Source organism: Cardiocondyla obscurior, linkage group LG05 (assembly GCF_019399895.1).
Source record: "Cardiocondyla obscurior isolate alpha-2009 linkage group LG05, Cobs3.1, whole genome shotgun sequence".
NCBI classification, from domain to species: Eukaryota; Metazoa; Arthropoda; class Insecta; order Hymenoptera; family Formicidae; genus Cardiocondyla; species Cardiocondyla obscurior.
The window spans coordinates 1,686,661-1,704,666 of NC_091868.1; the positions used below are offsets into that span (position 1 = coordinate 1,686,661).

At 39.4% G+C, this 18,006-nt stretch overlaps 2 protein-coding genes across 6 annotated transcripts in view; one reads left to right on the forward strand and one right to left on the reverse strand.

The window, feature by feature from the left end:
* LOC139102991 (neuroglobin) overlaps window positions 1-18,006 on the reverse strand; it is a 125,384-nt gene that overhangs the window by 18,466 nt on the left and 88,912 nt on the right. The window contains exons 1-2 of one of the 5 annotated variants that reach the window (XM_070657276.1): window positions 2,824-7,077; window positions 944-1,699 (exon numbers count right to left, since the gene is read on the reverse strand). The exons of 3 other annotated variants lie outside the window; for them this stretch is intronic. In XM_070657276.1, the coding sequence (XP_070513377.1) occupies window positions 944-1,509 (566 nt within the window). In that variant the 5' untranslated portion in view covers window positions 1,510-1,699; window positions 2,824-7,077. Of the gene's footprint in view, window positions 1-943; window positions 7,078-18,006 lie in introns of those variants that run through there. One more of the 5 variants, XM_070657275.1, reaches the window with a different exon arrangement.
* Window positions 14,630-18,006, forward strand: part of LOC139102981 (uncharacterized) — a 38,934-nt gene continuing 35,557 nt past the window's right edge. The window contains exon 1 of the mRNA XM_070657233.1: window positions 14,630-15,559. The gene's annotated coding sequence lies outside the window, so the exon portion shown is untranslated. The remainder of the gene's footprint in view (window positions 15,560-18,006) is intronic.

Consider the following 18,006-nt stretch of genomic DNA (forward strand, 5'->3'; position numbering starts at 1 on the left):
AACCCATCGCCGGTGACCACGATCAAATCAAACAAGCGTAATTCTCTTTAAATTCCTCCATCGATCTCATTTCCTTTCGATTTTAAATATTCAGTTTTATTTCCATTAATCTTCTCGCTTTTCTTTTCGACCGCGTGAATATTTTTTTTCATTTTATTTTACACACGAATAATTAGTAACCTGTAACCAGTCTCGTTGAAGTTCTGCTCTGAAAACACGCGCGAGCTCTTTCTGCCATTTCTGCCGTCTAGTCGGTGCGCAATACATTTCCTGATATTGGCGTTTTCACAATATACGAAGCACGAACGCGAAGCTGAGTTAGCCAATGGTTACACCGAAATGGTTCAACGTGAAAATTGTGTCAGATTTTCTTTTATTCGCAAAGATGACCTAGCCCGACATGTCGCGGGAGTCTTTTTAATCCATACGAGCGAAATAAAACCCGAAAAGTAATTACGCTCAATATAACTCTAACCACGGATCGATACGAGACCATTTTTGTTGATAGAATTATGTTTTAAGACTGTATAATTAAAAAACCTCTTTTTTTTTTTTTTCTTTTAATATTTTTAATAACTCGTTTTTAAAGACAGCATTTTAGATCGATTTCAATTCGCGGACAAATTACACCGAGCTTATCTTAATAAAAGACGTCGAATTAAGTTCAGGTTGAAAGTATAATTTTAAATTAAAATTCTATCCGGATAAATAAAGTTTTCCGGCCATTGGGATGTGAGCTTTTAATTTGAGAACGGTGCGAACAGTTTTAATTTTATTTCGCTGAAATCAGCCACACGTTCGCTTTTACATAATCAATATACATTCCAATTTGTTTAATATCCCGGTTTTCGATATTGTTGAAACTGGCAAGTATAATCTTGCCGGATATAATGTTACGTCACTGACACGCAATGGTATTACGGCGTTAATGAAGGTTACGTACCTTATGAACATGTATATACCCGTGGGCTCCAGTGCCCTAGAGACCGCTTTCCAGCTCGCGATAACCGTATATTTTTGCTTGGCCGTGAGCGGAAGCCGAGGATCCGTGGAGGCCGGTAGCGACGGCGGTGACGAACTATCGTTTCCGGCTTGATTGCGCGATTTCGTGGCGGCCAGTTTAGTAAGTTCGCAGCCCATGTTGCGGCGGCGAGTCTCAGGCGCGACCCCGCGAGTCGCGGAAGACACTAACCGAGGCGACCCACAACGGGGGATGATCACCACCCCGCGCCACGAAACCCGTAGATCGCGCGGTAGCACCCTGCGTTCGATAACAGGGAGAAGGTACAAAGCGCGAGAGCGGCGATAAGTAGATGAAAGCGTTATAAGGCAGCCGGGCGTGACTGGAACGAGGGGGAAGACTTCCCCGTTCGTTAGTCCCGTTGGGGGCTGTACACCGGTAACTTTACGTTCGAGTTGTCCGTCTCGTGAAATGTCGAGCGTTCTCAGCGCGCTGATAAGCATCGCCAGTAAAGTTAAGCAGTGGCATAGTAAGTAAGAAACGCGCATTGGGCGTAACACGGATAACTTAGATGGCTTTCCAAGTTTCCGACGTAAAAAGTATAAGTAGTGTCTCGCTGAAACGAAAGTCCGCCGTAGCAGCTGTACGATGATACCAATGAACGGCGGCCCTTCCCTCACGGCTTTTACAACCGTATGCCAGCTGAAAGTTGTCTACCTTGCGCGTTCTCGCGTCACTCTATCGATTCGAAATTTTGCAAAAAAGGTGGGAATTATTTATGCGACTGTTAAAAAAAGAAAGAAAAAAAAAGGGGGTGCAATTTCGTCATTTGTACTTGTATTCATTCGGTTATTCCTTTTGTCAGAATATATGTACGACAGTGTGCAATACCGAGCGGCGCGATAAGCGTTATCGTTGGAGTTTAAAATCGATGCCAACATCTAGAAAATGAGACTCGAGGGGGATTATAACAGCGGACAAATTGAATCGTTGTAAATCCGAAATTGGCTCAATCACACGACGACAATGTCTTGTCGTCGGTATTTTAACTTATTCCGAAGAGAAACTCGAGAGGGAATTCGAGTATTTTACGTTATATAAATTTTCACCGTTTTGCGGATACGCGATCATTTTTTAATAAAATTTATATCAAAGACGAGATGATAAATTGGATTAATTTGTTTTAAAAATTATGCGCTTGAGATAGCAGTGCATCTAAATGTCTAGTGTATTGAACTTTTGACCTTTCTTTTATCTGTAAATTCTTTTGTATAGAGGGAGAAGGAATCGATCTTTTCATAATATTTTATGCTCTTCATTACTAAATTACTGATATCTTTCTCTTCATTTTCATTTATATAAGTGTAACCTTATAAGTCGTATCGTCAAAGTCGGTAATTATTTACACGTTAAGATTTATTAATTTTTCTATGTTTTCGAAAATAAAAGTCTAATTAATTAAAACATCTATAGCTAAGAAAAAAAAATTTGTATAAATAAAAAAACGTACTTATATACTCAATATACTTTCGTAACGTGACCGTTAATGCAATTAACGCATTTAATGCAAAGTATTAGCGGTATAATTCTACACGCGTATAGTTTTCAATCAAATTACGTGATTTACACAAACAGACCGCAATCACGATTCCCACCAGGTAAACATCCAACGTCAAATTACTAGCAATATGTTTTGGAAAAGGCGCTATATCGCGCACGCCGATTTCGCAAATGCTGCCTCGTTTGACTAACGCCAACGTGAGAAATAGCGGTCGATCCCATCCAGCCTTGAACGCATTTATACCCGAGGAATCAAGAGAAGAGCAAACAAACGCGCCACTATTGGAAGATAAACAACTTACGAGACGAAAATCACTTGGTTTCGCTTATAGCTGCGGATTCCCGTCACGCGTTCGAGCAATGCGACGCGCTAGCACGTTGTCGCGATATATCACTGAACTTCGCATCTCTATCAATTTCCGTTGCGGGACAGCGTTATCTGTATTTCGACATTCCCGAGTTCCGTTCCGGCCCGAGGATCAGCTATCGGATCGCGAGGTGATTTGTTGGAGATGGACCGAAGAAGCCAGAACAGCGGGGTGGCACGGTTAGATAATTCTTGCGGAGTCTCCCTATCTAATCGCGGCTCGAAACGAGTCGACTGATGTTCGCACCGAGCGGCGGATCGAGTGGCCCTTCTCGTCACTTTCAGCTCCACTCGCGTATCGTCTCGCCCGATCGATTCCGCGCGTCTGTCATCCGCGTTTTCGCCGCGTAGCACCGGTGTTGTTTCCGGGGGTGCCGAGGAATCAACGATCTCAAAACGCCCTTTTGTTCACGCTGCTTAACGCCGCACCGTCCTTAATCCTACGTTTTCGGTCACGCGCGATACCTCTTCATCGTTGCTCGGTAGTGGCTCGCGTCGGCCCACGTTGTCGCGCGGCGAGACGCGCTTTTCTCGTCGCGAAGCACATCCGCAGCGCGCGCTTTTCTATCTTTAGAACGTCCCCGGGGCTCCCCGGATGCTTGCCGCGGTACTCCGACGTCGGCCGTGTTGCCTACTGCCCAGGCGAGCCGAGACTGAGCCTCCACAACAAGCGTTCCCGAGAACGACGCGCAAGCGCTCTCGTGTCAAACACGCTCCTCCGCTTCCGTTCTCCTCTTGTCCCTCACGGCTTCTGTTATCCTTCTCTCTTTCTCTCTCTCCTTCTCACACCGTCGTTCCTCCGACTTTCTCCCTTTCTCTCTCCTCATCGACAATTAATCAGCCACTTTCCACTTTTCCGTGCGCGATGTCGCGATGCTTTGACCGCCTTTCAACCACCGAACGAGAAAACTTGCCCTCCTCCTCACCTCGTAGGTGGGCGATAATCTTTTTCGCGTATTCGAGGTAATAAATTGTTCATAATAATCACTTTGGGAAATCATTTTTGCAAATATATATTTCGTGGATTAAACTCTGACAGATGACACGTGTTTTTACTATACGTTAATCGTCAATTTTTTGTGTCGCTTTAAAATATGTAATACAATTTTTTTTTTCTTTTTTGTAAATAAAAATATTCTGTAGGAACTTATAACGGTCGCCCCGGAAGCTTAAACTTTTATTAGTCGCGCATAAAGTCAGCTCCACGGTTAATATTAGCTAAAGCCCGGGCCAAGTATTAAAAATTATGAGTTAAATATATTCGCGTCATTTTAATTCTTATAATCTCCTGTGTTTGCGAGATCACGGGAGAAAACAGCCGTAGATATATCATTTTCGTGTGTTTACAACCTCGGGCTCGCAAACTCATTAAACGAAAATTGTAGAAATTTCAATCCTTGTATAAATGCAGCATGAATTTTCATATGCAAAATATAATTCCATACAAAGCGCGCCCGGCATAATCTTCAAAAAGAGTACGAATATTTTGCAGCGGCTATTTCAGAATCGTAGCACGATGTGTACACCGAACGTGACGTTTGAAGTGACGAGAATTAATTTCATTTTTTTTTTTTAATGTTATTACTTTTTTTCCCTTTTTTTTAAGGGGTGAAATATACACGGCGATGATAAAAGTTTAAATAAACGCGGCCGCTTTTAAGCGTACACTTCGTATTTGATTCAGCAATTTTTTATACCATCGGCGGATGCTATTCCAGCTGTCCACTCGCGTGTCTTCGCGAGATTCTGCAAGTTTAATCCACGGAAAGAGAAAGTGAGAGAGGAGTTCGCTTGCGTACACACATATAATATTCACGTCCGTCTACGTAGATGCGAATATCGATCAGCTACCTGGCGGTATTATCGCGTACGCGCATACACTCGAGAGACATTTTCACAAACGTGTCAGGAGAGAGAAAGCGGCTCGCAAGCATTAAATGCATTAACGTAACCGTTACATTTTGATCGGACTAGTTCGGAATTATCAGCACTTCACGAACTTTACTTTAAACGTGACAGGGCTGTCATGGAAGTTGCCGCAAGTTGCCTAACAGACTTGCCATGATCGCAGAATGCTTTCTGAGATCAACATGCGGAACCAATATACTCGAGATGATATTGTCAACATAATTCTGTAGCTCTTAAACTTATTTCTAATGTACGGGGTTCGGAAACGTGATCGGAGAACATTTTAATTTATTTTTCATTATTATTATCTTTCCTCTTTTCCTTAATTTGTAAGCAAGGTATTACTTGTATACTCTAAAAATAATTTAGCTATTTAATTTGTTCGTAAAGTTTTCGTTTTATCGCTGTGAAAATTTTAATCCACGAGTGGGATTTACTAAACAGCCTCTTCAATTTCTTTGTTCTTTAAAGTCATCTTCCTTATTAAAAAGAAAGTCTCGAGCAAAATTGTAATATGACTGACCTCGGAACAACCATTGAGATTGACCTTTTGAAAAGCGCTTTAAGGATCACGAAAGCTCCGAAGAGTGGATTTTCCTCTGACACGTATTCCCGACGAGATAACTCATCGTCGGTAAGTACAAACTTTCGTTCGTCTGTAAATTGTACGTCAAAAATAGGAAAAAAAAAAAAATAAAGAAAAAAAAAATAACTCAAAAAAAAGAGCACTACCTTGCCGGATACTGTAAATGAACCTCGAATTATAAGCCGGCGCGAAAAGTTTCTCAAAATTTCAAGCCTGTCGGGATCGTACAACGCAACTTCGTCGACCTGAATCCATCAGTTTGAACTTTACGAGTATACAAAATGATTTTAGATATGAATAACGTTTCACTTCACTCGTGACTCATCGAAGCTCCGATATATATGTATCAGTTACATAAATTCCAGTTCCTCATATAAGCCTAAGTTATTTTCAAAATCGCGTGCTGTAATATAATGATGAAAGACTAAAAATTCTCGCTTTCTCAGGTATAACCTTCAGAAATCGCTATTTAAAAAGAAGACGTAATTTGTTGCCAAAAATAAATAATAAAACTTAAGTATTTTTTTTTCTTTTTTAGAAAAAGTCATTTTACCTAAAGAAAAAAACTCGTAAGATACTACGCAAATGTCTCAGAAAGCGACAGATACATTTGAGACGCAAGATAAACGATTAAAAATATAACGTGAATGTAATCCTCCGGCGTATAGCTTCTGCAGCGTTACCGAGGATCACTGTCCGAGCCCTTAGGTTTAAAACCCGAGTAAGAAGGGTCGAACAAAGAAGGGAAGGAACTTACGCGTGAGGCAGACTTCCAATCAGGACTCGTATTAACCCGCCCGAAAGCCGCAAGGTTCCGTTGCCTCCACACGCCCGTTCTTAAAGTCAGTTTGTCACGAAGCGCGCGTTTGAACGAACTGACGCTGTCTCGATAGTCTTTCCGGTAAATCCGTCACGCAATAAAACGAAACACCCCGAGGTTTATCGCGTTTTCGTATAACGCGAGGGATCTTCAGACGAACCGCAATCTGGAAGACGCATCGCGGCGCCACCCGAACGTTACCACCTTCGTAATATTTTGCATAATTTTGTAATTTATTTTATGCATATTCATAGTTCATTAATTTCAAACGTAATACCGCGCCGCGAATTTGTTGCGTCGCACCGATTGAAAGTTTCGATACGTGCCAACGGTTTTCAACAAGTCATACTTTCTGTGAAGCGTGAGCAAGCTACATTCTGTCTCGTAATAATCGCCATTGAGTGCGCGAGTTCTGAATGTCGTGTAGTACAACGCGGCGTTGTGGAAATTTCCTGAAGTGGTATTGGTAAGTCCATTGTTTAAAACAAATTTTCCCTCTCGGAAAATAATTTTATTTCTTTTTTTATATTTCATTCTTTTTATAACGAACCATAGAAAGAATGATGCGCGTTCATTGGATACATTCTCCATAATCTATTTTTTCGCATTCGATGTAATTTACTTAGAAAAATGCCATTAAAATTTTTCCGTCATAAAAATGCTTTGATGTCAATTAATTTGATATGAATTCCATTTCTCCTTTCTCTCATATTATCTACTTTCGCGGTTTCGTCATCGGAAATGCGAGTAACCAGTTTTTAATATTTTTTACCCCGAGCTCATCGTGATTTTACAGACATTTGACGCAAGATAAATTATTTTTTTTCTTTTTTTTTTTATCTGCGGTATCGAAAATTAAACTCGTCAAAATTAAAACGACCTGAATTTATTTCTGCAATAACAGATATTTTTTTATTGTAATATTAAACTTTGACGTTGCATGTTAAAACGATATTAATTATATCTAAAATAATTAAAATTAAAATTAAAATTAAATTTTTTTAATTAAAAAAATTTTTAATACATCTACATTACTTTATTACGTATAAAGCTTAAAAAAAAAAAAAAAAAAATACGGTCGTTTACTGCCGTAATTTATTTACAAGCTGTAAAATATCGTGATTAAATAATCTGGTAGTCGGTTTTGACGTTAATTTAAATGCACTCCACTTCTCCACGGAAACGGGGTGTATTCATGAAAGAAAAGTATCTAGATAAATCACCCTTCGGAATATTTCCAGGTTTCTCCCTTTTTCTTTTTTATTTTATTTTTTTTTTTTTCTATTACGGTCTTATTCTACCTCGCGTCTTTCTATTCGCTTCACGAAGATAGCAAAAGAGCAAGGAATCGCTCGTTCTCATAATTGACCGCGACATTCCGCTGAAGTAGCGGTGCATAAATTTTTCAGCGGAATTTACGGTAAATGGGTTCATAATCTCTTTGCTTTTACATCGCGGCCATATTGCATCGCGGAATGCCGCGACGCGCGAACTGCATTTTCCTAGCTAAAGCTTCAAAAATAGGGGCTTTAAAAACAGTTTTGGATATGCAAAAGTTATATAAAACAGAACATCGGAGCATTGAATTAATATTGTAACATGAAAATAAACTAATTTAGAAAAGCTAAATTACCTATTCCATTATCTCCGCAATAAATTACACATGTAATTATTAATTAAAATTTACAGTACTATATATCGTAATTGCATTAAAAGGTTAAACTAAAGGATTATATGAACTAAATGGATTATGGCATTAAACATTCTATTTTCTTCCTAGTGCATTACGATATTTATTTACATTATCTCGTGCTTAATTGCATCGTGTCCAAGACTCACTTCTTTTAAAATCTATGAAATATTAAAGCCGAAAGAAGATTCACGGCATGGAAAAAAGTCTACACGGGAAAGATGTATTTTGTTATTTGATACGCAATTACGGGTAAAATTACTTATGCGCTTAATAATAATGTTTCGCATGAAAAGCCTCTCGGTTTTGCCGGCACCTGGACTATTGAAATGATTACGCCATAATTAGTTGCCGCACGCAATAGCGATTCTAATTTCTACCTACTTGATGCATGCGAGTAATTTCGTGACTCGACGTTAACATCGTCCGCCGGCGAATCCTCCGATGATCAAAATATTTTCGAGGCGAAATTCGCGAAGAATGTTTATTTAGTCTGGAGACGCTGATGCGTTATACCTATTGTATTTTACGGCTTAGAAACGCGAATGGAGAACTAGAGCGGAGTGTTAAAATAGTTTCATCACGAGCATACAAAGCGCAAGATTGGTGCACCCGTTTATTTTCTATCATCGGACAACTTAAACTTTCCCCTTTTAATTTTTTCATTGCGACTTTATCGAGTCAATATCTGATATCACGTAAATATTACACAAAGTCTTTAAGCTTTCAAGATAAGTTTTTAACCCAATTTTCAAAATAACGCTAATTAATTATATACTGCCACACCTATTTCTATATCAGATGTAATCTATTTGGCCGATTAATGCTCTAAACAATGTTAGCTTAATTGACAATTTATCAATTGCGGCAGTTATTTTAATTACGCATGTTTCGAAGCTCGTCGATGCGCGAGGGTGATTAAATATTAATCCTTATTTTATATTTTTATTCAAAGCTGAGAAAATTATATGTTAAAATCACAATTTTATATATCTCACATTTATATCCGTATCACATTTACGTAACAACCGAGTGCTTATCTTTGCTCGGTCACTTTTTTAATTAATAACCTCTATTTTAGAAAGATTAAACTGTTCGCTAGTCGAATGTGTGCCAACAAAGTAGCACACATTATTAAAAAAAAATAGTTTCATATCTAGAAAGAATAGATTATATTTATTTAATTCAAAAAATTTGAAACGCACTTATGACTGTTTCAGGCCAATAAAAAATTGAGAAAAATATGTATTTAGTCAACAAAACTTGAGACATGAATATGTAACAGTGGCAGAAAATCTAATTAGCAAATAAACTATAATCACCCAATAAAATATCCTACTAGAGGCTTAATTATCTGTAATGCGTAATTGCTTCAATTTATTTCGTCGCGTTATTATGTTTACTGTCCGTCAATCGTGGACTCGCGGGACGTACCGTCAAATTATTATTATTTTTTTATATTTTTTTTTTCCCTTTCGATGCCTCTGCTCTAACCCGCCAATGCGCCAACGACTGATATGCAATTTTTATTAAGCAAACTCGATTAACAATTCAAACACGCGCGGACAGCAGCGGGGATACCGCGACGAGCAAATATTCAATCTAACGCTATTTGTCCTTGTTGTTTACCCGAGAGTAGGAAAGTCACGACGACGGGTGGATGTAATTTGCAATTGTAACGGGTCGGTTACTTCCGACGAGTATCACGCTCTACGGTGCGTGCTCTGCATTGACCATACCTGCCATCGGACGCATCCTTTAAGTGGAGAACAGTCTACTTTGCGACGCGCGCGGCCCGCGCTCGCGTTGCAACCACGGTTTAAAGCGCACGACTGGACGCACGATCCGCGTGTTCACGACCGTAACGCATACAGCCACGCGAAAATATAATCGAGATCGTTAATCATTGAATGAATACCGCCGTGGTACAAAAGCGTATCTTGATACCTGTAAGCTTCTTAATTGCACAACGTTCATGAACTCTTACGATGCTTGTGTAAGATCACTTTTGTTAACAACTCTTTAATCTCTTCCAGCTTGTTGACTTGCTGGATGGTTTTAAGAAAAAAAAAAATTTTTTTTTTAATTTTGAAAAAAATTCTACGTTTGCTTATTCGATAAATTAATATCGCCGCGAGTTCTCGTGCAATACAGGTAAAAAAATTTTTACGAAGAGGTCTTTGATCTTGGGATAAAAGTAGTTTTTTTTTAGTAAATTCAAGTCTGTGACTTTCTTATCGCAGATCGTATCGTACTTGCTCGATTGACGGCGGTGGAATGCTTAGGGAATTCTTCCGAGAATCCTCATTCCGGATAAATTATAATTCTAGGCAGAGGCGCGGCCTCGAGAGGTCGAAACTCGGGATAGGTAACACTTCAGTGTCCTGGCATTAACGAGAATAAAAAAGATCCGTTGAGTTAACTATTTTTTTTTCTTTTTTTTTTTTCATACGTTTGCACGTCTGCTATTATTTAATTTCTATTAAAAATTAATTTTTGATACTCGTAAATTAATTCAATAACAACTTGCATATAAAAAAAAAATCAAATCGTAAATAGTACAAACGCAATTTTAAATATTAATTTAGCTGATATATTTATAAACGCAAGAAACAGAATGAGTTGACGTACACGTACGTCCTATTGATCAAGTTTGCACATACGATTTAATTATGTTTATTTGCAAGCGGAAATTCAATTTGCTCGTGATGTGGGAGAATTTAGAAGACGTTAGGAAAATCGACCACCCGACGAATTAATTAATTAAATGCGCATGCGGCCAACATAAACGCGGAGTTTCATTACAGAGAAAATATCCGTATTTGACTAGCGCCGAGTTTCATCTCGCGACCTGTAGCCTATTAAACTTTTGATATCCAAGGCGAGCGTAAATTTGCACGACTCGGGGACAGTTGTGATTCGAGTTTAAAATTAACCGATCCGCTTGCTCGGCCACAAACAGCGCCGTACACTAATAACGAATAGAAAATTTGAGAGAAAGGAAAATGCGTTTCAAGTACCTAATAATTATTTAAAAAAAAAAAAAAACGTTTTATACCTAATAAATATTAAACATATGCACGCTTTATCAAACTTTAAATAACTAAAAATAAAGAAATAAATTTTTTTTACCCACCCAACGCATTTTATTAATCGTCAGATTTTTTTTTTAATCTCAAAATAAAAAAAAACGATTTAGATAATCCAATAATCCCGCCAGGAGAATAGCGAAGTTTTCGATTTGAATTTCCGACCGAGTGGGTTAAGTTTGACGAAAGACTCGATAGGGTGGCCGAAATCGAAATTATCGAGAGGAAAGAGGCTCACAAGGGAACGGATGTAGCGCCAGATTTTTTTTCGCCGCGAAAAAAAAAGAAGCATCCCGATCGGAGCTGATGGAGGATATCCTGTCAGATACACAACGCACGGTTCCACCAATTCGGTTGATTATCGAGCGTGTAGCGGTCTCGAACATACGTGCGTGCATACGTGCTCATATACCTAACGTACACATGCAAGCGCGTGCACACGCGAAACCCGTTATTGGAAGAACAGTAGTACTCCAGTTTCCAGTTTAAGTTCTATAAACATAAGAGCGCCCGTTCCCGATTCCTCTGTGAAAAGAGGTAGATCCGAGTCCTCGGCACTCGAATATTTTACTACATCACGCATTTTACGTAGACGGAATAGATTGGCTATTGCCTGGACCATAAACATCCAGCGTATACTCTAATCTCATTCAAAAGTGAAGTCAACCTTACGGTCGCCGATGTACAAACCGTCAAAATTTATATCCTTCCATTATGTATATGCAAACGTGCGTCGCAAATGTGATACACGATCACGTTTTCGCGTAGGAAGATTCTACGTGCGAGTTTTCAATTAGAAGCTAGAAATAAACTTGAAAAATATAAGAAGAAAAAAGAAAAAAAAAAGTTTAATTTAATGTTGATGTCAAATAGAGATTTTAATAGAGCTTATTTAAAATGAAATCTTAAAAAATCACGAGAAGAATCAATTTTAATTAAAAACTCATTGAAAATAAATCATCCACAATATTGAGGAATTCATGCAGTACGCGAAGCGTAAATGAGTTTCGGGCAACGCTCGTGGCAATTATTTCTATTGTAATTTCATATCGATAATAACGATAATAATGCTTGTATTTAATGTCTCGTAATATGTTTTATCGATAACGTTTAAACATTCTCAGGGTATATCGTTGGATCTGCGATTACAAACCGGTTAATTACAAGTAAAATATAACGAGTGCACGCGGCGTATTATATTTTATTATTTATTGATCTCGCGGCCCAGTGTTTTGGGAATAATGCGATCCGAGTGTAGTATTCCACGAGAGAGGATAGCGCTTTCGGCTGCTTTTGGAGTGCGCTGGTACGATAGATAGCCGACGGGGCAAAAGGATTAATTACCTGGAAACGCTTTCGGGCGTCTTTTCGAAACGAGAAGCGGCCGACGCTCTCCCCGTCCGTCGGTAGGGCACGTTTACGATGTCGCGGCCGTCGGAATTATGCGATTAACCCCGAGATTATACCGCCGTTGAGAATCCTACCGGGGCCGCGCGGTCGAACCGGCCGCCGCGTTTTTTTTTTTTTTCGAACTCGCAGCTATTGGTCCCGCGAAACTTCAGGGGGCTCCCTAAGTACGGGCCACGAAGTAGAAATTAGATTTTTTCCTCCGGGGGCCACCTTACCCCTCCCCCCTCTCTCCCGTTTCGTAGCGCGAGCATATTTAGCAATAAAGCCGTAGGTTTCAGGAGCAGAGGCTAGACATATAATTAGAGCGGGGTATCTCGTGAGAAAATGCTCCGGCGCATAATGGCTGCGGGTCACGGAACCGAAGGAAGCTCCTCTTTCTTGGTCGGAAGAGCGGTATGCTCCTCCCTTGTTTACACGTAAAGTTTGTCGGACGCGAATTTGATTCATAAATCGCACCGTGCCGCGCGATGGCAGTTGGTCACGTTGCAACCACCCGTGCAGCATCCGGCGTCGTTCGCCGTTGTTTGCGCAAATTTCACTACGGTCCCCGCGCGTACCGTTCGCCTCTCATTTTTACGGCTACGATCGATCGTGTATGTTGTAAACACGCCCGGGCAGAAAAATACCCGACAACACCTGTTTCGCAAGTTATTTAAATTAGAATGCACCTCGATGCAATTTTACAATCGTTTTTCTTTTTCTTGTAGTTCCAGAGTATGCAGACGAAGAACGTGAATCTTCCAACGCGCGATTACGACGTACGTATTTTTCTTTTTTTTTTTTTTTAAGTAAATTTGAGTAAATTATTTTACGTAGAAATTAAAATTAATCCGATGTCAATTAGTTTAATTGTTTACGATACTTTCTTATTTATTGCTGAGACAAATGCAGCTTGTGCTAACAAATGCATTATTATAATTAAATTTATTGCGAAATTGTATTTTCAAACGTTTTCACTCGCGCTTTAATTTAACGTGTGTTCTATCCTATATATGTTGCAGAAACGCCAACTTGATTATCCGACTGGAAGTAAGTATGCTTTTATCCGCTAAACTATCTGCCTCTTAAACGAGAGGAAAGCAAATTTCTGTGTCAATTCTATCTTTGAAAGTTACATGAAAAATCACGAAGCAGAAAAGAAGCGGAAGGCTCTAATAATTTGCTTTAACAAATAGAAAAAAAAAGTACAAATTCTGCTCATTGCACGTTTTCATACAGTTATCTTCAAGTTTGTTAAAAGAAACGTTACAGGTACATACTAAGTAAATAATTTAACTTTTTTTTTAAGACAACTTTTTAAACAAATTATTTAAAGAATTTTGCTTAAGACCTCGAAAAGGGGAATATTTTCATCCATAATGAAAAAAGTTGTATAAAGCACCGGCAAGGTAGAAAGCCTCAAAGGAAATTTTATCCAAACCTTTTTTTGATTCTTTTTTCTTTCTATTTTTTTTTTTCATCAACGGACTCATTCACTTAATTTGCAATTTTACTATGCATGCGTGATTCGTATCGCAATTAAATATTTGCGCTATCACTAGGGAAATTTAAAAAATAAATCACAAGTGACGTCCGGCCTGGCGAATGACTCGCGATATAATTAGCATTCGAGTGCAATTAGCTTGCGCTGCAGCTCGTAACTCATGCTCGCCGCCACTTGTTGTCGGTGAAACGCGTTCGCGCCACATAATTTCCTATTAGGGCTTTCGTTAGATAGAGCAAGGGATCGAGGAAACCTCGATATCGTGATCGATAAGGCAGAGATCTCGGAAGCGAGGCTCGCGGCGCGTAAAGATCATCGAACTCGGCAGAGGCCTCTTCGTTTCTGATGCGTGCAAAAGAACCGAGCTCCCTCCTAGGCGCTCGCCGTAAACCGTGGCGATGATTTTTAGGTGGAACGAAAACTTATTATTGCTCAACTATGATTCTAATTTGCCGATGATCACGCGAGGGATCTAAATGAGGCCTCTTGCAACAATTCGTTTTAATTCCGAGAGTTTAATTACAGTTATCGCAATCACGGTAATAACAGGGATAGATCGACATCCGGTTAATTGTGGCGCCAGCATTCGTCGCATCATTAGCGCAGATAGGGAATGTGGAAACATTCGTACGTGACGTAACGTCCGTATTATTCTCACAATATAATTAATCACAACCGACGGCTTACTCGTAAATAAATTAATAATCAGTTACATAATCGCTCCCTAAGATAAAGTTAAACCGTTCGATGCCGTAAACTCATTTACTTTTTATTAATTATTATTTACTTCGATTCGCCGAGCGTTCGCTTGCTTAGCGCCTAATTTACGCGTTCGTCGAGGTTCTCCTTTTCACCGATAAAGCAGGGAACTTCGACGGGGCCCGGGCCCCGCGAGGAGGATCATCGGACCTAACACAGAGGCGCCTCCGCCCTTCCCCAGAACGTAGAAGAGAACGCTTGGATTCCGTTCGTTCGCCATAAACCTTGTAACTCGCCGGGTGCGGTGGGACCGGTCGAGACAAGGAGAGGAGAAGGCCTGCTGCGCCTTTTCTCCCGGTACCCACCTGGCGTCTCACCTGAGGCACCTTCAGACACCCAAGTACCGCGTCGGTCCGCGAGCGCGGTGCGTGTCCTCTCTTCGAGCTCTCGCGCGTGTGTCGTCCCGAGAAAATCTCGCGGTAAAAATCTTTTTCTCTACCCACCCTGCGTAAAAGAATCAAGCGACGGGCCGAGACTCTACGTGTTCTTTCCGTACGTGATCTCTCGTTCGCGAACAGTGAATCATCGCACGGGCCGTTCTCGAAGAGGACTTCGCCGTCTACGTGATGTCGCCGAGACTCGCGCGGCAAAAAGTGAGGGAACGCTAAAACGAACTCATCGAGTATTGTTATCGCGGAGTTTTGTCATCGGCGGAACCCTGCACACGCGCGAGTGACGCGGACGGTTTTAATAAAAGTGGTGCCGCTCGTTAAAACCAGATATTCACGCGTGTGTCGAAAAGAGAGATACTCTCTGCGCCTCGGAAAACCGGATTTTTACGTGTGAAGAACGTGCTCGGGAGGTGAGGCAAAAGGAAGAGGAGGTGCCTCTTCACCGGCTACTGGAAAATCCTGCTTGCCTATCCATACTTGCGTTCAAGGACGACCGAGTAAAACGTGAAATTGCAGCCGCTCGGAATTATCATTGTGAGTCCAATGACTTCTCCTTTAAAGAAGTATAATTTACCTACTCTCACATATCTTTACATTTATTACCGCGGGAATTATATGCTTCTCTGATGAAAAAAAAGGGGAGGGGGGCTTAAACATTTAGATCTCTAATAACATAACTTTAATAACAAGAAACTTTAATATGGAAATTTATACTTTGTAACAAGAGGTCGCAAGTGAATTATTTTTTTGTTCTAACTCTCCTGTTTTAATCCTTTCTTTTTCACGATTTCTTTTAATCAAAAACGACTTCCGAAAGATATAAAACAAAATATTAAAAAAATAATAATAATAATAAAATAAAATAAACATGTGCAACAATTATGAAAGAAATAATCATTACACTAATATTATAAATAAATAAATAATTAATATGTAGCTTTAAAATTAATAATAGATCACCATTACAGAAACGCAAATTGCTCGTAATAATTACAATTTATTATTAATATAGAAAATTTTATCTAAATTAAACTGAAATTAAATTAATAATTGTATGTAGGGAAAAATATTATAAGCAGAAAAACATTTTAATATTATTTCTTTCGAGTAATTTAAACAATTATCTATTATTTAGGCAGTTAGCTAGAATTGCCGATCCATTCAGCGTGTAAAATTGTTAACGTACGTTAGCAGAGGCTCTCTCTCGCTATTATTCTCTCGGAAATTATGCGTCGCGAGGAAAAAAAAATATAAAAAAATGTGGCGATACATATTTATCACGTCCGTCACGGATGCCGACAGCATATTTTTGACTCTCCCGTAGCGATTATCCGTAATCTACTGGCACGAATCCCGAATGGCGATGTGTTGGCCGCGATTCGATCAAGCACTTATATAAATCCCGTTCCGAGGACGTATTCGGATTTATGGGTATATTAATATTTGCCCGCGGGAGAGAATCCGTTTTTCTCCATCACCTGTGCCGATGACGTTATTTCGATCGCGGCTCCTGCCGCCTAACGCGACAAGGAAATGCGATAGCCCCCGTAATGGAACGCATCCGTTTTCTGATCCTCGAAAACGCGGAGCTAAAGTTACTGGTATTTGCGGAACACAACACTCAGTTGAAAACTAGATTAATGTCCTATATAAATATAACCAATTTTTTTTCTTTTTTTTTTACTTTAATAAATATTGGAAATGCTTTAGTTTTATTATTGAGTTACGAACTAAGTTTAATGTTAATGCAAAACTTTAAAGTATCTTAAAATTGAGAATGCCAAGTATGGGAACAACATCGTTAACAATGCATAAATCAACCGGTTTGATGGCACGAGTCACAATTGAGTGTTTTTTCTTTATTGCCCCCGGTACGCACTCGATTGAATCGCATTGTGGGATAAATTCAAGTACAGTTAGCTCCTAGATAGTTCAATTTATCATCGAATCATCGTTGTGCTAAACCGAGGAATTGTGTCATAAAAATCGCTATCGATTGATGCGAATAAAACGGTGTTTCGTTTGAATTGTTGGAAATCCAGACAATTCCCGTTGGCTTTTTTTTCCTAGTTAAAATTTTTCAAACTCCGGTCGCGGTCAACTTTGTGGCTGGCATATTAAAGCAATGTTTTGTTATTAACTTTTCATTGATTTAAAAAAAAAACCAAACGAGAGAGAGGGAGAGAGAGAAAGAAAGTAATAAAAATTCAATTTTATTATACCTCTTAATTACTTAAAAAAAAAAAAAAAAAAAACTAGTGTTCTAAAAAATTAGTTATTTATTAAAACAGAGAAGCTCATAATTTGCAATTTTATTAGCTGTACGTGAACGAGCTTGGAGTTACCTGGATTCGAGTTCGGTAAACTAACGAGTCTCTAGTTCCCACGTAATAATTCCAAAAACATTTGTATTCGCGTAATGCGGAAACTGCGCATGTTATTTGTATCCCTCACGTCAAATCATTACAATGCTACGACCTAGCTCTTTTTGCATAAATTCTATAAAATTACGAGGACGCGGTTAGGTTCTTAGACTCGCCCGTTATTACAACCAAGGTAGGTCGTAATAAAGTTCCAAGCCAGAAGGAAACGTAGGAATATTCTCTGAATCGCGGCGTCGCGAGGGAGACAACGAGGTGCTTAATTCACGATGCCCTTGCGCGTACCGAATACTATTCGGCTATTCTTGGTGTCGTTATCCGCGGTAGCTGACGCTCTTTACCACTCGTAATTAATTAGACGGCCGTATAGAGTGGCGAACGTACCGTCGTTAGTACTTTAGCGTGCGACGGTGCATCCACAACATGTATTTTGTCGTGACAAGCCGAGCATATAGTTCAACAACTTTGTAAGCAACATGCTTACTAATTTAATGCCGTCAGACTATGCTTTAATCTTTGACCCGAGATAAATTCAAGCTAACTACAAAAGACGTACTAGATTATCTATTTTTATGTTTATTAACTCCTCTTTTCGGCTTT